Source organism: Myotis lucifugus, unplaced genomic scaffold, assembly GCF_000147115.1.
Source record: "Myotis lucifugus unplaced genomic scaffold, Myoluc2.0 scaffold_73, whole genome shotgun sequence".
Taxonomy (NCBI): Eukaryota; Metazoa; Chordata; class Mammalia; order Chiroptera; family Vespertilionidae; genus Myotis; species Myotis lucifugus.
This window is the reverse complement of record NW_005871121.1, coordinates 4,499,380-4,525,786: the sequence shown is the minus strand read 5'-3', so window position 1 is coordinate 4,525,786 and position 26,407 is coordinate 4,499,380. Positions and strand designations below refer to the sequence as shown.

Genomic DNA, 26,407 nt, shown 5'->3' with positions numbered 1-26,407 from the left:
TTCCTTCTGAAAACATGTCTCAAAGTTTCCATACAGAACAAAACATCAACTGAGCTCTGCTTTGGAACACGCAAAAAATGACTCCTCCCCGTAGGCTCTGACAGATACAAGTGGTAGTCTACCTGCATACACAGTAAAGAAAGGAAGCATGATTTTGGAGCGTGTGAATGATTTTCTCTCTCTGCCTGTGTGTGTATTGAGAAGTGTTCTAAAATCAACAGACATATATAAACGTGGCACTTCCCAGGCATGTATTTTGCCCAGTAAAGTGAAGTACTAAGTGTCCCTCTCACTTAAAGCCTTACATGTCCCAACCTTGTGCTCCCGGAGGACAAATGGAACAGAAACATAGAGGTAGCTTTCTATTGCATTACAGGACACTTTTGCTTTCAGAACAACTTGGAGAGAAGCAAAAGGGGAGAGAAAAATAAAGGGAAAAAGGTAGAGGAGAAAGAGCCTGAAAAAGCTGGTTGGTTGTTGAAAAGGCCAGAAGCCCCCCACAGACACAGGCACAAAAAAAAGCCAGCCCCCCTCCCCCCAGCTGACTGGGCGGTGAAGGAGTTTATGCAAATGAGCTCTGCCCCAGCTCTCCCTCTCTGCCACTCTCTCTTCACAGCCTCTCCCTTCAAATTTGTGTCTGTGCAGCGGGGGCAGGAAACACCTGACTGAGGCTCCCTTTGGGGTAGACTAGAAAGGGGAGGCAGCAGAGGCCTTCCAGCTTCTCATTCCCTCTTACATGGGAAGAGCTGTAGGACATACAGTGATGGAGGCACCCAGACCTACAAATGGTCCCATATTCTTTTTTTAAAAAAATATATTGTATTGATTTTTTACAGAGAGGAAGGGAGAAGGATAGAGTTAGAAACATCGATGAGAGAGAAACATCGATCAGCTGCCTCCTGCACACTACCTACTGGGGATGTGCCCACAACCAAGGTACATGCCCTTGACCGGAATCAAACCTGGGACCCTTGAGTCCGCAGGCCGACGCTCTATCCACTGAGCCAAACCGGTTAGGGCAAGGTCCCATATTCTTAAATGTGCCCTATCCTCATTGTTTATCTCTATTTGCCATAAATTTCATTTTTTTTTAACTCAAAAGTAATCAAATGTCATTAGAAGGCTATTGGATATAAAATAGTAGAGCTTCTACATGTTAAACTTTTAGGTAGGACAAATTCAGGCAATTCTTAAAATCAAGGGATGAGCCACAAAAGAGGTCCCTTTTGCCTGGCCGGCATGGCTCAGTAGTTCAGTGTTGACCTTTGAACCAGAAGGTGACGGTTTGATTCTGGGTTGGGGCACATGCCCGGGTTGCAGGCTCAATCTCTAGAGTGGGGCGTGCAGGAGGCAGCGGATCAATGATTCTCTCTTATCATTGATGTTTCTATCTCTCTCTTCCTCTTCCTTCCTCTCTGAAATCAATCAAAATATCTTCTTAAAAAAGAGGTCCCTTTTTATTGAAAGGTAGGGAAAAGCCACAGACCCTGGGGGCCACAAAATCCTCCTATAATACATATTTTTAGAATGCTATTTTGATACACCTGATCTAGCCAAAAGCAGAATGGGAGAGGGAGAGAGGGGGAGGAGAGGAGAGGGAAAGTTAAAAAGAGAGGAAGAAAAGTATACACCTTAAATATGCTACTTTAAAGGACAAACTCCAATAAGATAAGCTTTATTAGGTTTGTATAATATAATAGTTTGTTATTGTAGATTTTTCTGATTAGCTCTGACTGACACGAATATTAAATGTGAATGCTGCTGGGAACTTCCAGAAGCTGCTCTGGCAGCACAGTTGGCACAGGTGGTCAGGGAGCATTGTGGGTAGGAATGGGGAGGTGGCCTCAATTTTCATATTTTACCTACACTTTCTGCAAAGAGGATAATCCACATATGGAGAACAGAAAGTTAGGTAGAAAAGGTTATTCATCAGGGGATCCAGACAAACAGGAGCACAGAAAAAGAACACAGACAGATAAGAACAGAGCTGATCTGCAGAGAGATTTATGTTACCTACGGTAAAATTGTTAGATTTTTTGTTTAGAGAAATAAACTAAAATTTTGATAAAATTCTGCGAAGTTTTTGTCTGCAATAGAAAAACGATAAAGTTCTTAGCATATTTGAAGTTCCATCAGTAATCCTACATACAGGGCTATGGTAGGTTCCAGACTAATTCTCCCCACATCTGCCCTCAAAAGTAAGCTGTTGGTGCCTTTATTTTCCGGTAGATAACTCTGAACTCAGATTAACAACAACCCTTGAGGAAGTCTTACTTCATGGAGCTCAGGGAATTCAGAGATCAGGCATAGGTCTGAAACCCTGGCCCTTCATCACGTGACACTCTGGTAATTATCACCATTTCACTGGACTGCTCTCATGTAAACACACAAGAAATGAAGACTAATTAAGTGCCAGTGTAATCCAGCATTCGTAAAAGATGTTGGTCCTTCTCTTGGGATGAATTTTAAATGTATTTGAGTGCCAGTTCTAGAAATGAAAGTATTTCACTGCAATTGAGAACAAATCCCTTACAAGAGGCCCCCTGACGGCCCCCTAGTGGCCCCGTTAATGTGCTCTCATCCTGAACGGATGGGCCATGGGAAGCTCTGAGGGTAGATGATTGCCTAAGGCCCACGCAGTCATCTGCGTTTCTGCAGGGATGGATAATAAGGATTTCTAAACACCGGTGGTTCTGTGATCTCAACACCTGTCCCTGAGGGACTGGCCTGAGATGGCTGACTCATTACACACACCTGTCACACGGGCAGATCGTTCCCTCCTGATCACTCCATTAAGCAGTTCTGGGCCGTGGCTGAGCATGTTTGCATCAACAAGTGCCACGTCAGAGAACACAATCATAACTCAGGAGCCTTGTGGATAAGGCATTGGGAAGGTTTTATCCACTGACAAGGACAATGTAACAGTTTATTGGAGATTGTGCAGAGGTAATTCCTTTATAATTTAGAAGATGTCTCTGCTAGATTTACCTATTTAATATATATATGTTTTATAAGTTTATATATATATATATATATATTTATAAGTTTATATATATATATATATGTTTTATAAGTTTCCAAAATGTGTAATGGGCTAGTATTTTCAACACTGTTATTTGTTGCTTACTACAGAATGGAGCCCACTGGCTCACCTATGCATGTAATATATTTATAATTTACAACAATAACTTATCTCAAGCCCATATAGAGCAAGAAAGTCTGTGTAATTATGTGGGTATATTTACTGGCTATTAAAAGAAAAGTATAAAGTCCTTCTTTGGCACTGAAATTCTTGTTTACCACTTTTCAGGGTTGCTGATGGGTTTTACACCTGCACATTTTGAACGAGAAAGCTATGGGGGAATTATCTTTGGTGAGAAGGTACAGATGCAGACATAATGAATGGTAGCAGATGACCCTTCAAAAACCACCCACCTATTAATGTAAAGACTCATTTGGCAATGCACTGATGTCCTGTTATTTGCATATGTGCCTGTTTTTCCTTTTAAGTGCAGTACCAGAATTGCTTCTAATGGGGAGAATTTTTAAAGCAGAGACAACAAATCAGTGTGTTCGTTCCACAAACATTTACTAAGTGCCTACTGTGTGTCAGGCACTGCAGTGTATGCTAAACTAAGAACAAATGGATAATTCCAGTCTTAGTGAGAAGAGGCAAGATGATTCAATAAACCTGATGAGAAATGGATGGGCTTATTGTAAAGAGACTTAAGACAATATTCTCCAGTAGACAATCAAAGGCTTACCTCTGGGTATTGAAAAACATGAGGTGAATATGAGCTATTGATATCCAAACCAGCTGCCTCCTTATTCAGATAATTAGAGATAAACCATGTTGTAAATGATCAGAGAATAATTACTGAACACTCTACAGCTCTTAGGCAGCAGTTACTTAATAGGTAAGAGTGTACACTATGGTATTAGCAATACATCATTTCCTCCTCAATTGCCCAAAAATGAAATATGTGCACATAAAGTGTGGTCAAATAGCTAATGTCTATATCTGGGTTAAATAAGTAAGCCATTCACAAGCAGTGGGCCTTCTCATCCTTCTGCTTAGATGGAATTTGTTAGCCCAATAAAGAGTTGAGGTTGACTCCCAGGTACCAACTGTAAGACTTGTAAGATTTAATATATCCATACAGCACAAAACCATTTTGATTTTTACATATATATATAATCTAGTCAATCCTGTATGCATAAAGGTTTTCACACAATGTTCCTGAGTCTCTGTGTGGTGCCTTGAGAAACCCTGTGTGGGGGAGGGGAAAGGGTCCTGACACAGGCCTGCCTCTTTCTTCCCCCACAGATGGCTCCATCCCAGGCCACCAGTGGGAGGAAAGACTGTATCACTGGTGGCCATGTGCCTCACTGAAATCCACAACCGGGTTCTTTTGTCTGAACTGACCTTGAGGGTGGCTTTCTGGTCCTCAAACTTAGGGGTTCCCGTGATAAAGCTATATGTCATTTAAAGCCCCACTCTACATTTTTCTAGTATTAAAGTATGCAGAAGACAAATGTATTTTGAAAATGTCAATAATCATTCTGCTTCTGAATTTACTTAGAACTCAGTTTAAAGGAGAGTGAACTCATTTGGTTTTACATGTAAAAATCTAACAGCTATTTGTAGATTCTGCAGCCTAACAGGGAAGAAACATTCCCCTTGACATTACTCAAGGTATTTACATATGTTTTCACGTGACTTTGGGCTATTGCTATATTATAGGAAGCTGTTAGCATTTTACTCACATGCAGAAACCAGAAACCTGAAAACAAAATTAATTTTAATTTGAAAATATGAAAATAAAAATGTACATTGACAAAAGTAAAAATCCAAATGAGAATGTGGTTAAAAAAATGAGACTTACCCATTGACTACCAAACTGGATCATGTCATGGGGAAAAAAAGACGATGGAGAACATAGGGAAGAGTAAAGAAATGATGAAAAAGTAATTACAATGGGGGAAAAAGCAACAAAATGTCAACATAAACAGATAATATAAGAAAAAACAACCATTTTCACTCAATCATGACTCTCAACAAAAACCAATCATGGGATAAGATAATATATTTCTGAATGTAGACAAACAAATAAACATAAAATTAAAACAATGGGCTATTTATTAAAGAGAATAAAGCCTAATTTTCAAGTATATCTCAACTTGGTCTTTAAAAAAAAAGAATTTTTGTGTAAATAAAGTATTTCATATGCTATTTTCTGTAGCTTGTTTTTTGGATGCCAACTTTGTATATGCTAGATTTGTATAAACAAAGCAGGTAGCTTTCTCATTTGCTTGTGAAAAGTAAGCTTTATGTAAATACACAACACCTAAGTTGTTAAAAGGTATATCTGAAATTCAATGGCTATTTGTAAAATGGTAGGCAGTCTTCATGTAAAAAAGAAGCTGACAGAAGCAAAGGATAAAGGGCATTCCATATCAGAAAACACCAAAAATTTGCATTGGAGAACTTGGTCTTTTTAATCTAATCAAGTGGATGAATTTTGGAGGCAGAGTTGTCCGTTGCCAGGGCACCCGTGCCACATTTCCACATGTGACACTCAACCCACTCACCTCTTGTCCTCCGTCCAGGGCACAGAGTTTGGTGCTTTGCTTTTTGGCATCAACTAACACATTAAACATGGTACACACAGAAGCGGGAATGCGCAAGTCAGTGGTTTTGTTTGCCTTTTGCAGCTTGAGTTCAAATGCAGCTCTTGTTCTATTCATTAAAACATGAATTCAGAGTAAGACATTCTGACACATGTCCGACCTGTTTTGTAAAAGTGAAATCAACACTACGAGATGCTAATTTAAAACATGCAAATAAGGAGTGTGGCAGTGCTTGGGAGCAGGGGGTGGGATGGCCTTCTTTTCAGGTGTCTCATTTTATATTAAACATAGCTTTTTCAGTCACTCAGACAATATCTCTACCCACAGGAAGCAATTTTCCACATCTAATGTATCACTTTTAATGGAACAACCTCACAGTTTCACTTAACTACCTGAATTAATATCCAAGTAGAAAAATCACTTGCTTCTCCGCATTAGAGCAGAACAAACCCTCCATGTGAAGATTTATTGCCAAGTCAAAAGACAAGTCTGGAAAACTCTAAAACATCATAATTAATAGTTCAACACAGAATGTGTAATTCTTTTACGTCCTCTAGGTTCTCTTTCAAATACCCAAAGTTGCAGTTAGGTTTTTGAAAGAAACTCAATAACAGGCAATTTGGAATTGGTCTTGATAAGTATCAAAAGAGCATCTACTGATTTGAAACATTAGAATCACAGATGATGAACATGATTTTCTTAAAATACATTAAATTATCTAATCCATGCCTAGCCTTGGAAGGCCATCATTATTCTAATGACTGAACTTGTCTTGCTTTAAAGAATTCAGGATTATTCAATTGCTCCAACCAGCATTTGTTATGCCACTATTGTTCTTGTTCATATTATGAACACAGACAATGAAAAAATAGTGCTTGGCTAATTAGGATGCAACGCTGATTTTGTAAGAACAATTAAACATGAAAGCATGTTTGGAAGAATCCAAAGCCACATAACTTGTTTCTGGTTAAGTATTGAAGAATGAGAATGGATACTTGGAACTCACCTGATAGGGATAGGGAAGACCAGAAAACACAAGTGATGGCGCTGATCATAATTAGAATTTGCCAGGCCATTTCATGGCGCACACAGTACATAACAGAAAAAGTACTTAACAGACCTTTTCCATATGTCTCGGGGACTACCGCCTTGGGAATTTATATTGCCTTGGGAATTTAAAGCACAGTATTCCAAGACAGGGAACAATAAACACAAGAGAAATGATTAATGTGGTATGGGTGCTACTGATGAGCGCAATGGTTGGGAGAACTAAAAAAACTACCAGGCCAAGTTTATGAACTACATGGGTCCCCAGAATTTAGGTCAGAGAACCTCATGTCCAATAAATTTTGGAAGAGTATTACATATTGAAATCGTTCTTGTGACACTGATATGACAAATATTTATTTGGTGATAAGTGGTATTTTGGGTGCTGGCATATTAAGCAGCAACTAGGAAATGTATGTCTACCTTTTGACACAGGCCTCTATCATATCACTGGCCATTAGTTTAAGTCTTTGCTCTAAGTGGTGGGCAAATTCTTGTTCTGGCCAGTGTAGGTCAAGGACAAACATTTGAAGTGCATCGAGTTTCCAAAAAAGGTCTTCAGATGTTGCTGAGCCATTGCTAGAAGAAAAAGGAAAAATGGACATCATGAACCTCCACTGTTAGCTCTGGGGTCACTAAAATATTGTTTTTGCCTCTTTGTATCAATTTCCCTCAGTGAAAAAATACCACATAAAATTTCTAATACAAATATTTTCTTTGTTCAACCTTCTAATTTTCCCTTTTCACTTCTCAATGAATAAGGCCAGGCAAAGAGAACTAATTATACATAATAACCATAGTAAGGTTTCTTAAGAAGGGATAAAATGGATAAGGATACTTTATTAAGGAAATTAAATTGTGTACATAAGAACAAACATCTTAAATGTTCTTTACTAATCTCTAGGAAAAAGATCAAATATATAAATATATCCTTCTAGAAATTCCGAAAAATATGTTTTAGGCAAGAAAATCAATATGATAGCAACTACTAGCTTTATTCTTCTACTCATTGGTATGTGTTTCTGTCATCAAGATGGATGGCTTCTGTCTGTCTACAGGCGGGTAGCCCCTAAACTTTTCAATTACAGGTAAAGGTGAAACAGGTACTGGAAATGAAATAACAGGTCGGGTAGGGAAGCAAATCTTATACTCGAAATGCTTTGTGCCTTTTCTAGCTCATAATTAAACCTAACAGTATCAGATATGGTTTACCACATTCAGTGTGGGCTAAAGTTGGAGCAAGTCATTTCAAGTCATTACCTCTATCTAACTTGGAGCCAATATCTAGTATGCATTCATTACTATAGTGCAATTATATTTTCAGTGCATGTATGAAGATAATTTGTACCAGAGTATATATACTACTGGGGCTATTACTTTCCATTATGCACATAGATAGCCTACTAGGGAAACAAACGTTTTGAAGGTAAAATATTCCTATATTAAAACAAATTGAAACTTGGTGTTAAAAGAGAACAAAAGTAAAAAAAGCAGCTATGTGATTCATTTATCTTCAGCGTTCCAATAATTATTTAACATATACTAATCTAAAAATGTATATTTTTAGTTTGTAAAAGAAAATAAGAAAGTAAAATAAAACTCATTCATCACAAGGGAATAGTGGAAAACTTTTAGAAAAGACTGGAGGCCTGGTGCATGAAATTCATGCACAGTGTGTGTGTGTGTGTGTGTGTGTGTGTGTGTGTGGTGTGGGTCCCTCAGCCCAGTCTGCACCCTCTGGAAATCCGGGGGCCTTCGGACATCCCTCTTGTAATCCAGGACTGCTGGCCCCTAAAAGCTCGCCTGCCTGCCTGATCCCCCCTAACCACTCACCTGCCTGCCTGGTTGCCCCTAACCACCTCTGCCTGCCTGCCTGATCATCCCTAACCCCTCTGCCTGCCTGCCCGATTGCCCCTAACTGCCTCTGTCTGCCTGATTGCCCCTAACCGCCTCTGCCTGACTGATTGCCCTTAACCACTCTGCCTGCCTCCCTGATCGCCCCTAACTGCTTGCTGGGGGCCGGCCGGCCGAGGTGAGAGGCTGTGGTCATTCTGGTCTCTGGTCATTCTGCCGTTTCGGTCGCTGGGCTTTTATTACATAGGATAACATTATTTTAGATAACTATATCTTAATTAGCCAGCTTTAAAAAATCACTTCTACTCTACTCCCCCATTTTCTCTCTCCACAATCCCACCCCAAGCCTCGGCATCTTAGCTCCATCACCAATCTCCTTTGCTCTCCTCCTCCCATTCTCCCAATAATTCCTCATGATCTCCTTGTCTGCCAGGTTGTCCTCAGAGTTAAATTCTACAGGGACCAATCACAGCAAAGCACTGAGATGACCCATCACACTTTATTCACTAACTATCTCCTAACTTTAGGTGCCCCAAAAGTATCATTAAACAAACAAAAGAACCAGAACAACACCATGCTGATACTGCTGTGAAAAATATTTGAAAAAAGACTATATTTACTTCTCCTTTTTGCCACAGATATAATAAGAGAAAAAAATGACCAAGCAACCCCCGCCCCCTTATAGTGTAATATTTGGTAGATTAGAGGACCTATGTTTTAAGTGTAGTTCAATATAATTGGCTAAGAAGCAAATCGACTCCTTATAATTTGTTACTTAGGAGAAAGATTAGTAGCTATTTGAAACACACATGCATTCTTTAACAGCATACCAAAACAGCAATAGCAAAAAATCATAATCAAAACAAAATCCCAAATAGAAAAGGTAGTATTCTATTAAAATAGACTTCCTCATTATATGTAACAATTAAATCTTTATAGAGAATATGGATATATGTTTCTTCTGTTCTTTAAGGCTATGGTATGATTCTGAACAATACATGTGCTTAATTGGGAATGTAATTAAGAAAAAAAGTGTTTGCTATAATTAAATAGATGAAAAAAATGTAAATAGGTTTGCTCTCAAGCTGGTGTAGATAACCTGCCATTTTCCCCAGAACTTTTTCATTCTAAAATTATTTCTAATGAGTGACTTATTCCTAAAAGTATTATTAACAAGATTAAATAATTTACATATGAATAACAGACTCAGGCAATTTCCTAAAAAATGCCAGCAGGAAACTTACCTTACTAGTATTCAGTTTCAGAGCCCAAACACCCAGAATGAGGATGTTATATTCAGGGAGAGATGTGGGGAAGCACCGCATAAGGTGATTTATACATTAGTAGACAGGGATATATTTTTCAAACCCATTGCTCTTTGATATTACTCATCTTCCCTTAATCAGTAATTATAGTCTTAATTCCTTATACATGTGAAATGGAATTTTTTTTTGCTATTTACTGTTTTCTAGCAAAAATTCAAAAAACTAATTGCAATGACATGTTCATCGTAGCATTATTTATAATATTCAAGATTTGGGAGCAGCCAAGTGCCCATCAGCAGATGAACGGATAAAAAAGCTGTGGTACCTTTACATGATGGACTACTACTCAGCCTTAAAAAAGAAGGAAATCTTACCCTTTGTGACAGCATGGATGGACCTGGATAGCATTACGCTAAGTGAAACAAGCCAGTCAGAGAAAGACAAGTACCAGATGATTTCACTCAACTGTGGAATCTAACAAACAAAATTAACTAACAAGCAAAATAGAGATAGACTCATAGATGGAGAGCAGGCTGACAGCTGTTGGTGGTGGGGGGTTGGTAGGCTGTTTGTGTCGGGGTGGAGAGATTGAGAAAAAAAGAGAGAAAACTCATGGACTCGGACAACAGTGTGGTGATTGCCGGGGGAGATGGGGGTAGGGGAGGTGGAGGAGGGTATGGAGTGATAAATGGTGATGGAAGGAGACTTGATTTGGGGTGGTGAATATACAATACAGGGTACAGATGATGTGTCGTGGAACTGTGCACCTAAAACCTGTGTAATTTTGTTAAGTGTCACCCCAATAAATTCAGTAAAAAGGAAAAAAAAACCTGAATATTTTCTGCCACTTTAAATTTTTTTAAAAAAAAGGAAAAGGAAAAAAGACATGTGTGGAAAAACTGGTAAAATACAAATAAATTCTGTAATTCATTAATAGTAATTTAGTTGTAAGGTACATATCTTCATTTTGATAGCTGTTCTATGATTATGTAAGACATATATTAGAGAAGCTGGGTGAAGGGTATTTGGGAACTCAATGGAATACAACTCTCTGTAAGTCTAAAAACAGTGAAGTTTATAAGAATATGATGAGCACATCCTGGAATTCCTAGCACAGGAGGAATGGAACACCAGATAAAATCAACGTACACTCACTGGATATTGGGAGAAATTTCCAAAAGTTCAGAGAACAGACAGACAAGATCTCACATCCGGAGATCCTGAAGGGAAAGTGATTCAAGAGAAAAAGTGGACTCTAATAAAAATAACCATATGAGATAAGTAAATAAATTACTTTCCAGGCAAAGTTAGAAAAACTTAATTGCAATGACATCACAACATTATGAGTAATTCTGACACTTTGACAAAGAGCCTAATGTTGATCATCTTGGCAGGTAAAGATAATGGTCATTAACTTAAAACATTTTTTATTTGCCCAGAATGATGAAAGTACAAGCACTTAATTTACAAAGCCACAATTTGTCATGATTTCTGTCTTGAATCGCAGGTCACCTTAAAAAGGAGCTCCCAAGAATGAGATGCAGGGTTTACACATATCTCAAAACTAATAAAATAGTGATAACAACAACAACAAAACTCTTAAATTTCATAAGGTAATGTCCACAATAGCATTCTTGGTTAAAATCAAGATTGTTATACAGATGATAAATAAGGATGCAAAAAAGTTAAATTATTAAACAGTGTAAAGTAGTGCAACATTTCACAAACTTATGAAGGTCCATTATACTTCCTAGGTAACTCCTGAGCACACATAGACACACTATAATGGCCCAAAACATTTGCCTATAAGAGTAAGATTCACATGTAACCTAATATCCTAGTAAATACTATGAGTACAGTGATGATATTTATTTAACTTGCAGAAATATTGCCAAACCATTTTGCAAGGTTGTTCTCTTTCTTGGTCTTTTCTCGATTGGATGCAGACTAGACTGGGACTACATTTGACAGGTGATGGTAGTGTAGGTAGAAAGGATGCTAACCAAGCTCTTAACCAGTATATTCTCTGGAAGCAGAAGAATGATAAGTGAGGGCTCTGAAGTCAGGCAAACCAGGGTTCAAATCTTACCTCTATCACTTCCTTATTGTGAGATATTGGGCACATTTTACTTCTTAACTTCTTTATGACTTAGTTTCCTTAATTGTAAAGTGGGGGTAATGACATTTACTTCACAGGGTTGTTATAAGGCTTAGACGCAATCAATAATTTGGCACTGTACCTGGAACATAAATTCTCAATAAATTGTAGCTATTTTTCTCCTGATTATTTACTTGCTAGCTGACTTCAGATGACATCTTGGGTCAAGTATGGGCTATTAATGGGTTCATTTGAATACATACTTTTGATAACTATACTGTTAAGGATAATAATGATGATGATTGATGATAGTAGTAATAACTATAGTAATAACAATCATAATGTAGAATAGCAGTAGTTATCATTTGTTGAGAAATTAGGATGTGCTAAGTGCTTTGCATAGCTTTTTAAAAATCCTCACAAGAATGTCTTGAAATCAGGTGTCATGTCCAGTTGAGAGTTTAGGGAACTGCAGCTAAGCAAGACTTAAGAATTAATAAACTAGGGTCTAAATCCAGGGCTCATCGATTTGAAAGTCTGGGTCCTTTTCACTTTTATGACTCTTAGTTACTGAATCTACAGTAGGTAGGCTAGTCACAACATGGAGTTAATAAATATGGTTTTTAATGATATAAAGATCATTTAAAAATAACAAGACGCATCAGCTGATGTATGAAGGGACAAAAGAAGACCTTGCTGGTGTAGGGAAATAAAGGACAATGCCTTCTCTGCAATTAGCAAAACTGTTCCTTCAAAGGTGAGACTAAGATAAAAAGAGAAAACGATTATATTCTCGAAACTGTTCTTACAATGGTTTTCTACACGCACAAGAGAAGTCATGTGGGCAGTAACAACGCTGGAGCCAGGTAAGGATGCAGACATACTGTTTGCCACACTGATGGCCTGAAATTGGAGAACTCAGGTTATATCACTTAGGCCAGAATCTACAACCTGAGTCACAAAATGACCCTTGCCCCACAGATTACATATAAACTACATCAAACCAGTGAGTATTTAAAAAAATCTATATCATTTATCATCCATGTGCTAAGCTTAGATTGATAGCTTAAAAAAACGAAAACAAAGCCAAAACATAGTATTCCTCAACCAACGATGATAAATGCCATGCAATCTAAACACATCTGCACAGAACGCAGCCCAGGCCATGCACTAGCTAACACAGCGCCAGGAAATAAGTGAGGAATACACACGTGGACTCATTTAAAGGAGCCATCCACGAAGGAGTAGAAAAGCTAGGAATCTGTGGAAGATTAAGAGGCAGACTTGGAACTTTTGGAAGAGCTACATTGGGAAGACTGTTGGCGATATTCCTGTAAAGAAACAAACAATGGGGGAAGGGACCACCATAAGCAATAACTACAGATGGCCATATGGAAAGTCATAAGGTCAGAACAGAAGAGGCAGATGCTGTATGGGCACTAGGCAAGATACCTACTTGACAGGCTGCCATGTCTCTTGCTCAAAACCTCTGTGAATTGACTGGGCGATGGAGGACTCCATGAGATCGACGTAGCGAACAACCAAGGGCACAAAGATTTCTTGCAAGTGTTTGTGAAACGTTCCATTACACAAAAGTGCTGAAATAGTCAAGCAGAAACAGTGTTTATCAGAGAGAGAACATCAGGCATTTGGAAAATATGGGGGGGAAACTTTTCCTGAAAGAGTCGGACACAGAAGAACTGATAAAATATAGATGATAATGTATCTTGCTCCTCCTACTGAATATCATGTCTTGAAAAACTGATCAAGAAGTATAATTGACCTTCTAAATATGGATCTCAAAAGCACAAATAGATTATATTTCTATGAAATGTTCCTGGAAGTGGTATGTCTTTACTTTCTAAGAGGTTTAACACATGAGGCATATGACCACTTGCTAGTGAATCTCTATGCCAGGGAGCTGCTGGGTCCCCTTCAGGTCTGGACACATGTAAATACAGCAATTAAACCGTTACAATCCTGGTACTATGTTGTGTGTTACTGAAGAGCGAAACCCCTTTAACTCTAAGAGCTAAGCTTGACTGCTTCTAAGAGAAATACTTGTTAAATTCACTAAGAGGGTGACGGTGGCCTTGGGAATGTCTCTTCTGATTCATGATCTTATTAGTTATCTGTGGATTTTCTTTTTAGTCATCTTGTTTTCCATTTGTGTCTTTAAAAACAGTCAGCACAACACATCACATGCACTTTTCATTTGCCCATTTGTCTTTAATGAATTGGGCATAAAACATTCTACTTAAAGCAGCTGTAGAAGCCTTAGAGTTTACGCAAGGTGTAAACTCATTAGAACATACATCAGTGCTATAGACTGAATGTTTCTGTCACCCGCACCCAATGTGATGGTATTAGGAGATGGGGCCTTTGGAGGGTGACTAGGTCATGAGGGCAGAACCCAAAAAAGAGATTATTGTCTTTATAAAGGAGATCCTGGGAAGACCCCTGACCCTTTCATGATGTGAGCACATAGCAAGAAATGGCTGTCTATGAAGCAGGCTCTTATCAGACACCTAATTTACCTGTACCATGATCTTGGACATCCTAGCCTCCAGAACTATGAGAAATAAATTTTTCTTGTTTTAAGCCACCCATACTATGGTAGTCTGTTATAACAGCCCAAACAGACTAAGACAGTCAGTAAGTGCCTACACTGCACCATGACAGAATAGAGAATCTGTAAAAAAAAATACTAAGTAATACTAAGTTATATTTATAAAGAATTTTTCAATGATGGTACACGTGATTTTTTTCATGTGAACACATCCTAAACCCAGTTGTGATTTTTAAAAATAGCCCTCAAAGTGAGAACATGTTCATTTAAAAAATGTTCTCTGTTTAGGAAAGGCATTTTTTAAGCAATGGTATTTTAATTGCAACTAAATGACAAAGGAATCATCCATGGAAAATTTGGAGGGAAGGTTTCCAAGTAGAGGGAGTAGCTAGCACAAGAGTTTTAGGGAGGGATAGCTGGTGTTCTGCAAAGAAGAAGTGTGGCAGGAGTAGAGTGAGGGAGAGGGGAGAAGAGTCCAAGGTGATGTCTATATTATGGGACATGGTGAGAAGTATGAGTTTTATTGGGTGCAATGGGAAGCATTATTGTTTTTTTATTATTACTAAGTAGAGGAGCGACATGATATAATCTCTCTGGCTCCTGAGTGAAAAATGGAGTATGTAGGTGGCCAAGGGTGGAAGCAGAGAAGGTGGTTGGTGCTCAGTTCTTTACCACACTAGACCAGGTAAAAGATGATGAAGGTGATGGTGGTAGTGATTATGGTGCCTTGGATTAGAGTGAAGTGGTAGAAGATGAGGAAAAGTCCCTCAGTAATTTCATTCACAGATTTGAATAGCTGTATATGCTTGTAGTTACAAAATCTAATTACTAGCAACTCTAATAGTATTGTCTTATACAATACTCATATTTTGACAATATCTCATATAATCTTTTTCAGGGCAACAATACCCTGAAAACTAGTTGTTGTTTTTTTTTTATTTGGGCAAAAATGTGACACTGTGGTGGAATGAATATGAAAATTCCTACTATATACTATTTTAATTGATTCTGAAATTTATCAGAGTCTGGAAAACTATAGAAACACAAAAGTGGAGTAGGAAGTAATTCTAAATACAGAAGAATTACAACAATGATTTTTTTCCTCTCTCTAGCTGATATGGGTTAGTATTTCTTTAAATGTTTTTATTAATTTTAGAGAAAGGGAGAGAGAGATAGAAACATTGATGAGAAACATTGATCAGCTGCCTCCTGCATGCTCCCTACTGGGTATTGAGCCTACAACCCAGGCATGTGCCCGGGAATTATACAAGTGACCTCTTGGTCCATGAGCCAACTTTCAACCATTGAGCAATACCAGTTGGGTGATATGGTTTAGTATTTTTTTGTGGCTAAATAATCTTTTCTGGCTTATCTATATGCTAAAAGGTTTCCTATTAAAGTGGGAATAATAATTATATTTAAAGATAAAAGTCTTATTTGGAAGACTAATGTTATCTTAATGATATTTTCATTAGCATTGAAAGAGGCTTTATTTATTCCTGGAGATCCAATCATAGAGCTAGAAGGTACTATGGGTCATGTAATTTAGTTCCTTTTACCAAATGTCATGAGAATAGGATGCTGAACACTAAGGATGAAAGATTCTCACTCAGACCATCTAAATAACTGTGGTGAGCAAATTAAAAAATACACCCAAATCTGAATTTATTAGATTTTTACCTAACAACTCTCTTTTTTTACTACTTCAAGACCAAAACACATGCTTATGTAATAAATAATTACATCTACAAATAAGTTCAAATGCTACTTTATTATACATTTAGAGATTAGCTATTAAGTCATACTTAGGTTGTTAAAATGAAAAAGCACATAAGGAAAATCATATTTGGTTATTAAATGTTATAAAGATTCTAAGATTAAGTAACAGTTGACTCAAATGTATTTCTAGCAACATCTCTTTTATTAAACACTTGATAAACACTGAGTTTATTATCTTGTTAAATAAGTCTGCTTCTCTTCTTGTATTCCCATCAAGAGAGTAGATAGGATTCACTTGATCACTACACGAGCAACTTGGAAGTTGTTTCACAGGCCTTTATTTCCCTCCCTACATCTAATTAGTAATCAAGATCTGTGTATGTACATCCGGATTATCTTTTTAACGCTTTCCCTGCCTCTCTTTATCACTACTGCTATGGTACTAGTCCCGGCATTCTCATCTTTTGCCCTGATTATTGCAATAGCCTCTCCTAACTGGTCTTTAGGCTCCTCATTTTCCCTCTGCCAATTCATCTTCTTAAAATCTCAGAGGGACTTGCTAAAATATAAAACTAATAATCTCCCTCCTAAAGATTATAAGCCATCAATGGACCACCACGACCAACTCCAAGAGCCTTAGCATGGTTTGAAAGTCATCTTTGAGCTGTCTTAAAATGACCTCTCTGACTCAATTCTGTTGCCTGACCCCGTCTCCTGAAGTCCAACCATAATGATTTTCATGGTTCACTTCAAATATACAATTTCTCTTCCAAACCTTTCTTGAAATGTTGTCCCTTTGCCCAATTACCCCTTTCCCTCTTTACTCTCTACCCTGTACAGGCTTCCACTATGGTCCATGTTATACTTTTGCATTGCTTACATATCTCTTTCCCCCTACACGGGTGCAAGGTCCTTGAGGCAGGGACCATGTCTGTATTCTTAGTATCCAGCAAAGTCCTTCACTCAGAGCAAGTTTTCAAATGCTTGTTGAATGAATGACTTTTTAGATGCAATATTAAGATTACCACATTATTATTCAGGAGACTGCATAAGAACCTACTGAGGCTTATGTATCTCTTCATATTTTATATAGAACATATGGCATTAAATAATAATGTTATGAGAAATCCTATACTTGACCTATATTTCTAAGATCATAGTGCTAAAAATTCTACTGGATATGAATGTTGGCCACTTTGTCTATATATATATATATATATATATATATATATATATATATATATATATATGATTTCAGAGAGGAAAGGAGAGGGAGAGAGAGATAGAAACATCAATGATGAGAGAGAATCATTGATTAACTGCCTCCTACACAACCTACACTGGGGATCGAGACTGCAACCCAGACATGTGCCCTGACCAGGAATCAAACCGTGACCTCCTGGTTCGTAGGTCAACACTCATCCACTGAGCCATGCTGGCTGGCCTATGACTCTTATTTTAATAAAGGTAATAAAGGGAGAATTTTTCTCTGTTCTGTCATGATACTTGATAGCAAACTATTACATCCTATAAAATTAGGAAAAAATGGAGATTTCCTATATTTCCTAAGACCTGTCACAAATGTTGACTCTGGCCAAAAGGCTGCTCATGTTTCAGCATAATGTTCCTTTTTCTATTTAAAAAGTCAATTTATAAACCCATATTCCAAAGTTTTAGAAAACTGGCAATTGGCAGTAGTATTTATTTGGTAACTAGATTCAGGAAATGGGAGAAAGGAGGGAGGCGGAGATGGAGATAGTGAGAGGGAGAAGGAAAGAGAGGAAGAGGAGAAATATAAAGAAAATACACAGTGAGGGGGAAAGAAAAGATAAAAATCCAGTTTCAAATGGCAAGCCCACAGAAATGCATGCCACAGTGCACTTCTGTATGTAAATGTATGCTCCTTTTCTCAGTTGCCCATATGCCAGTTTGCAATCCACTCCTACCAGACAATGTCAAAAGCCCTCTTACTATGTAGCCCCAGGCATCAGAATGAGGCTTCTATCCTTTCCATATGGTTGAATAAAGATAGGCTATCATTTGGGGCTGCCACCTGCTTAATCAAGCCTGTACAAGGCACCTATTGCCACCGCTCATTGGAAGAGGCACGTTCTCAATACGACCTCATCCAAGGTTGCTTCTGACATTGCACCTGAGGTGAAGTAGAAAGGACTGCTCAGAAGGAATCTCAAATAGTGTTTGCAAGAAAATACGTGCAGGATCAGCATCTACTTTGGTGATAAAAATAATCAACAAAGATTGCATGTTTCAAAATATCACCTGGTCAGAAAATACTGAAGCATCATTGACATCAAGCCCAATGGCACAATTAGAAATGACAAAGAAAGCAAAATGACTTAAATACAAGGTAAAGTAGAGATGCAGATGTGCCCAATTATTTTAAATATCCCAATAATTAATAAATGAGTGTTGATTATTTATATACCCAAAAGTCTTACATTTACAAAGTACTTGTCATAGGCTTTTAATAGTAAGATTCCAACAGAGAATTTAAACCAAGATTCAATTAATAACAATTACTGGGATAATAATCATTCAGTAAATGAAGGATAAGCAGATAAAAGAGTTCATGTACTGCTTTTAGGGTAAAAATACAATGTTGGCTCTTGGGCCCATATAAGTATTTTATATTGTGCTGCCCCCTTCCAATGAACATTAATGGATTACTAGGAAGAATGATTTTCCCTTCCTAAAATTCTAATTAGACATTTTGGAAGGAAACAAGTAATCTGTGATCAAACAAACACCACCAACCACAATAAAACAACAGCCTGTGCCATAAAATAATTATTCAAGGGACTATGAATTATATCAACTGTGAACAATGCAAGTACAATGGGCTAAGATACAAACTTAATAGGTCACTCTCCCTGTTGACAAATACATATAATGAGGATCCCAATCACAAGAAATATGTATACAAGCTTCAGGAGACGTTAGGAGGATCACAGCCTAGAATAGCACATGCTTTGCAATAGCACATGTAAAAGACACACACACACACACACACCCTGAGATCTAAGAACAGCATTCAGCTGAGAATCCGGCACATTAAGTAAGCATTCAATCAATGTCTGTTTATTGAATGAATGTCCATAAAAATCCATCCCCTAAAAGAAATTCTGAGAGATGCCACTGAAGTTGAAGTAGAATAAGAAACTCATTGGATTTTATTTTCCCTTTAGTTTAAAATTTGATAAATATTTTACAAAGTTTGGTAATATTAACTTATACCATTACTAGCATAATAATATCCTTAAGCTGCACCAAACTCTTCCTTTCCCCTTGGGGCATGTTAAAAAATATCCATCTACCCATTGAAAATACCAGAGGATAAGACCACTGGTGTCATCATGCTCATTATGTTTGGGCAACAAATCCAAGTGTGGGTCCCCCTATGCTCACAGGGACATTAGTAGTTACAGATGCTCCCACGACTCTGCAGTGAAAGACACACAGGCATTTAGAGCAGATTATTTTCTTTAAGGCACTAATTTCCAAAAAAAAATATACAAAGCACATTAAAACTGTAAAAGGTCTACATGTAGTTAAGGAATAGAGCGGTACTATGGAATTTACTTGAAAAAAAATCTAGTGACTCCTTGCTTTTATATTGCTTTTAGTATACTGGCTGGTAAAACACATGCAAACATACAATTTCAAATTCAATCAACTCTGGGGACTGGAGTTAAATACACTTTCAATTTCGTGGTCATTTCATCATTTGTAAAAGTGCGTACCTATAAAACTAAGCTGGCCTGCAGCCCTGCCATAACCCAGAAGTTACATCCTCTCTGCTTTGTTTCTAACATGTGTACAGATATATCTCTACAAACAGCAATTCATGAACTTCAATGCACAGCTCTTTTAAGCACTTGAGGTAGAAGAACATGCAAGTGTCAGCCCTCTATGTTTCAGAGCTTGAAGGTTAACCTCATATACAATATGGTGACGTAGCAGTTCTTCATTTGAAAGAAATCGGGAAAATCATATCTGATACAGCCTAAGTGTGAGAGCAACCAGCGGGACTTCCACCTCTTCATTTCTTAATGACTTTTTTGATAATGAGAGGGTGACTTTGCCAGTCACTCTGGGCTCTATTATGGCTAATTTGACGCCACTTCACTCTCTTTGTTAATTATTAACACTAGCCTTTTTATCCTCATGAGACACTCCGATTTTTCTTTTTTTTTCTCCCCCGATTTTTATGAGCCCATCTTTATGAAGGTGAAAGTCTCAGAGAATAGGTTTTCATTTAGTGCAGAGCTCGGACATTTATTATTCCTGTAGGCAGAGATGCTGTGACATTGATTATATAAGCGCGGGTGTTCTTCGGGATGGCTTTAATGTGCTAGCAATGTGAAAGGGCTGTTAATTAAAGAAGAAGAACCGCGGTATTTTTTCACTTGGGAATTAGTTCCCAATAGGATGGTCATTTGCCACTTGCTAGCATATCCACAGATTAAAAGGTGACTAGCTCCAAGGGCTTGCCTTTCCGTAGTGTTGAAAGATGTGATTTGTACCATTTGCAGATGGCTTTCATTTGTCAGAAGCGGTCACTTGCCATTTCTCTATCAACAGGACAATGGTGGGCAGTAGCATGCGAGGGTGGAATCTATTTGCACTAGCGTTATAGTCATTCAGTATCATTCAAATACCATGTTAATTGCTTTATTATAAAAGCATTTCTTTCCCCTCCATTCTAATACATCTCGTTTTCAACATTGTTTCCTTAGATGCCATTTAAAGGGACTGCCCATCCCATTACCTCTTTAGTTGGCGGGGAGTGGATGAGGGTGGGAGGAGGCAGGGGAAGAGACCAATGGGACTGTGGCCTGTTTTGGACAGAAGTGAGAGCCTGAGTGTGTTTTCATCATCAGTCCTGCCCTGGGAATCAGTGGGTGAGTCTGTGAGGGGCGGGAGTGTGGGGACAGTTGCTAAAATGATGGTGCAGCTGGTATTCATCCCTTGAGGAAAATCACATTTCATCTCCAAGGGTTCCTAAGGCTTAGACTTTCCCTAATCATGCCCAACTGTGAGAAAAGACACATGGCCCAGACAGGGTTTTTCCCCTTAAAATAGAAACTGAGTTTTATTGAATCCCTTTCCCCAATAATTAGTTCGGTTTCTGGAATTCTCATCATGGACATGTCGTGACATATACACTAAGACATTATATAGCTTTATCTGTACCCTTTAACCAATTCTCTTCCTCCATCCCCACAACTCAAGACCCTATACATAAATGTTTTCTCGGGTAAAAATGGAAAAGATTACATTATTTTATAAATGCCCTGAGAACCTGCTTTTGTCACTGTAGACCAAGGCAGAACTGGAGGCCAACTGAGCAACTCTAACTCCCCTCTGTGCCTGATTCCCTGTGAGCAAACCCCTGACCAGGCATCGTCTGCTAGGGATTTCGTTTCCTCAGCTAGAAAATAAAGGTCTGTCTGCACCTGCAGAAAAACACCTATTTTGAAATATCAACGCATAAAGATCTTAACAAAAGTAAGATGGCAACCAGTGGACTATCCGAATTAGTCATTAAAAACCAGAAACAGAGCCAGCTCTGAAGATTTCAAGGCACAAGTAAAGTACACATTCTAACCAATACCTTCATTAGTTGGAGACATGTTAGTAATTTTTATTTTGGAAAAGCAAACGTAAGTGACATTCTTAATAAGTAATCACAATAATTTAAAAACCTCTCTGTAATTAGCGTTACACCACGTGTGCGATAACCGGAAGCACTGTTATTCAGCAAACTGCCTCTGGTTCCAACACTGGACCTTTCAGAGCCATCTGCTCTTGTTGCCCCGAGCTGGTTAAAGTTGTAATTAGTTAGAATGTGGACTGTAACTTCAATGGGGTCAATATGATGAAAAGTCAGGCCATGGCAATAATGTAAGGATCTTCTTGTCAACGGGGGCTGAAAGGATAGAAGCTTTATATTTTCCCATTGGCTTTCAAAAGGGACAATTGGGGAGCAGTATAAGTTGACATTTAACATTTGAACTGAATTCACTAAATCACTATCTAAATATTTCAGGGATTTAATAAAACAAACACTTCATTATTAACAATATTCATTATGCCGAACCGGTTTGGCTCAGTGGATAGAGAGTCGGCCTGTGGACTCAGGGGTCCCGGGTTCGATTCCGGTCAAGGGCATGTACCCTGGTTGCGGGCACATCCCCAGTGGGGGGCGTGCAGGAGGCAGCTGATTGATCTCTCTCATTGATGTTTCTAACTCTCTATCCCTCTACCTTCTTCTCTGTAAAAAATCAATAAAATATATTTTTTTAAAAAACCCACAATATTCATTATTATCAAAGGTGATATTAATAGCCAAACATTATGTTTTACTAGTACTAATATCTGAGATATGACTTGGTGGTTTTGGCTTTGGATAGTGTCTTGTGAGCTTGGGAAGAAAGTCACTGTATTCTATTTCAATTCCCCAGTCCACACGGTACTCCCGATGCCAAAAGGAAATTATGACACTGGGGAACCTTTCTATTTACCTCACTGCACAAAGGTGCTGTTTTTCTCTGAAATAATTGATGTTTTCTAAAAATCTGTTAATCACCACAAAGTCAAAGCCAAGATCTAGACTTTATGGCCCTTCCACAAATAGATAACATTCAAAGGAAATCAGTAATAAATACTTTTGTGTTTTGTTTGAGTAATGTATACCAAAATAACATAGAACAATATTTTATGCATTTAATAGCAGCCAATGGTGTAGAAATGGTTTAAAACAGGAGAGAAATATGAAAATCTTCTGAATTAAATATTTGCAAGTCTGGCTAAAAATAAAAATTCTGTTATTCTCATTTTAGTGGGTTTTTAAAAAATAGAACTCATAAATTTATACTTGCAATTTGAGAGCTTTTTAAAACTAAATATTAAAAGATGTTAATTTATTGAGTTGCAGTAGAGATTCCCCAAGAAAGCTTCTAAGAAATCTACATGTTTTGTTTATTCTATAAATTCTAACATGTTGCATAAGTTAAATGATTGATCATGTTCACTAACAGTTTGACTGTCAACATTAATGAATAAACTCCAAAATAAATCTAAACATGATCAATTCTTGAGTTTTCATGCAAATGGAGAAAGCAATGTTAGAAATAATCCTATATCAACTTATTCTTATTTAGGGACTTAATGCATGACACCTGTATTTTTTTTGGGGGGGGGCAGCAGGTTTATTGTTATACACTTGTCTTAATATTAACTCTGACTTGTGATTTAGCAGAAAATGAATGATGGTAAGAGACTGGCAATAAAGAAGGACATTCCAAGTATGCCAGCTGGCAGGAGGGAAAGAATTTGGAACTTAAAACCTGGAATGAGAAGCCATGGCCTGCGTTGTTCAGTGGTTAGAGTGTCAGCCCATGCACCAAAGGGTTGTGAGTTCAGTTCCTGGTCAAGGGCATGTGCCTGGGTTGCAGGTTCAATCCTCACCCCAGTTGGGGCGAATACTGGAGGCAACCAATCCCAATCGATGTTTCTCCCTCTCCTCTCTCTCTCTTTCCCCTCCCCCCCAGCCCCTCACTCTCTCTAAAAATCAATGGAAAAAATATCCTCAGATGAGGATTAACAAAGACAAAAACACAAAACCAAAACAGACTTGGATGAGAATAATTTGCAGAATGAATGACTAGAGTTTGGAGAAAGCAGAGCTCAATCTGGTCTCGAATGGGAAGAATGTTATAGAATAGGTAATTAATGGTCTCATGATTACTACAAGTGTTAGAGCAAGCCTCTCAATAGCTACCAAACTAGGGCTTAAGGGAAACTTAAAAGAATCATTACATAAAAGATAAAAAAATCGATATGTTAACAAATGACCCCCTGCCCTGTCTGGGTGGCTCAGCTGGCTGGAGTGTTGTCCGGTACATCCAAAGGTTGCAGGCTTGATTCCAAGCCAGGGCACATACCTAGGTTGTGGGTTTGATCGCTGGTTGGGGTGCGTATGGGAGGCAACTGATCAATGTTTCTTTCTCTCGATTAATCAATAAAAAGTCATCCTTGAGTGAGGATTTAAAAAAAAGTCCCCCTAAAATTTTGATGAAAAACTAGGTTTGTACTGATTACTAGGAGACCATATAACAAAATAACTGTGAAAATGATATTGCTTTGGAAAAATTATCTCAATAGAGAACCTTTATGATCTATTTAATTTCTAAATACTAAGAGAGCAAACTATATCATATCCTATCACCTTTAGAATCCCTTTCAGAAACCAGTATTATCACAATGCATATTAGAGAAACCTTAATATGACATGATTTCTATAACAATGATAACTTTCTAAGGTGTCTTTCAGAGATCTAAGTATTCTCAAGTGCTTTAGAGATGTTAACCTTTGAAGACTTTCTGATTCATAAGGTACAAGGAGAAGGGTGTCTCTGTTATCAGTCCTCGAAGAAGCCAGGAGAGTAGGAATAAGAGGAACTCCAGAGGCCAGGGAGCACGGTGGGGGTCAGCTGGTCTCCCAGGCCCTGGCCTGATACACTCAGGGAGGAAGAGAAGACATTCATGTTAACCATGTTGACTTGTTGAGCAGCTGCAAGAGTCTGTAAATATACTTTCCAACACACAACATTCTCCACCTCTCCCCATTTCATATACGACAGCAAATGAAAGTGCTTACTGTCATTTCTGAGGAAATTATTAAGCAGTTGGAAAAGAGGAAAACTATCCCAGGAATCCTGTGGCTGAGCCTCCAGTGCAGTATCCATATCCACTGTGAATAAAGCCCAGAACTTCTCCGCATGCTCCGCCAGTAGATCCGGCCACCAGGCAAATGCCTGTTAAAGGATAAGGAAATACTGTAAAAACAAATCACTTGTTAGGAACATACACAAAAACTGTGCCACTTCAATACACATCATTAAAAGTGCAGTTGTAGCTGTAGTGGGTTTGGCTCAGTGGATAGAGCATCAGCCTGTGAACTGAAGGGTCATGGTTTGATTCCCATCAAGTGCACATAGCTCGGTTTTAGGCTCATCCCAGCCCAGTGGGGGCGAATGCAGGAGGCAACCAGATGCTGTGTCTTTGTCACCTTGATGTTTCTCTCTCTGTATCTCTCCTCCTCCCTTCCACTCTCTCTCTCTCTCTAAAAAAAAAAAAATCATGCTAAGCGAAATAAACCAGTCAGAGAAAGATGAGTATCACATGATCTCACTCATGTGTGGAATCTAATGAACAAAATAAACTGATGAACAAAATAGATCCAGAGATATAGAAGCATGGGAAGAGATCAACCAAAGACCCTGTATGCATATATGCATAACCCATGGACACAGACAATAGGGTGGTGAAGGCCTGGGGGCAGGCTAGAAGAGGTCAATGGGGGAAAAGGAGGACACAGGTAATACTTTCAACAATAAAGATTTAAAGTAAAAAAAAGGAAACTAAAAAAAATAAATCAATGGAAAAATACCCTTGAGTGAGGATTAACGAAAACAAAACAAAAAGTGCAGTTGTAGTAGAATGTTGTAGAGCATGAAACCAAATGTTTTAATGTTTTCAGAAAAAAAGAAATATTGGAAATAAATACACCAAAACATTCATAGTAGTTATGTTTAAATTATGACATATGGAATTTTTATTTTTGTTTTATATATTTTTCAAATGTTCTAAATTAAGCATGTATTTTTAAAATATAGCAATGACGGCCATTTCACATTTTAATTTCTATTTTAGATTTCATAATTTATTTATCAATGCCAAATGTGCTTATTGTTTAAGTATGTTTATCTATAAAATTTCTTCTCACATTTAAAAACCATTTTATTTGTAGTACATCTTTTATAAATTTAAGGTCTAACACTAAAACACACTTTCATATAGACTCCTGACCCTCCAATGTGCATTAGGTCCTCCTAAATAGTCTCTCTGATACCAGGTATTTTTATTTCACAGATCTTAGCATTGTACGTATGACTACATATGTGAATATTTTTAATGTCTGCCTCTTAAATTAGACTTTATACTGAACTAGGCATTTTCTAATGCCTTTTAGGTAATGGCAATAATCACTTTAAAAAAATCTGTGCTGTTTAGATAGGTAATCGTAATAATCAATAATTTATTTATTTTTTAATCTTTATTGTTGAAAGTATTACATATGTCACCCCCGTCCCCCGCAATGACCCCTTCTAGCCTTCCCCTGCTCCCTGCCCTAGGCCT

At 37.9% G+C, this 26,407-nt stretch overlaps 1 protein-coding gene across 1 annotated transcript in view; it reads right to left on the bottom strand.

Moving 5' to 3' along the window:
* The window catches only part of CADPS2 (calcium dependent secretion activator 2), a 378,380-nt gene that overhangs the window by 45,965 nt on the left and 306,008 nt on the right, over positions 1-26,407 (bottom strand). The window contains 4 exon segments of the mRNA XM_023755323.1: positions 5,593-5,740; positions 7,102-7,257; positions 13,352-13,493; positions 24,867-25,023. Of these exon segments, the coding sequence (XP_023611091.1) occupies positions 5,593-5,740; positions 7,102-7,257; positions 13,352-13,493; positions 24,867-25,023 (603 nt within the window).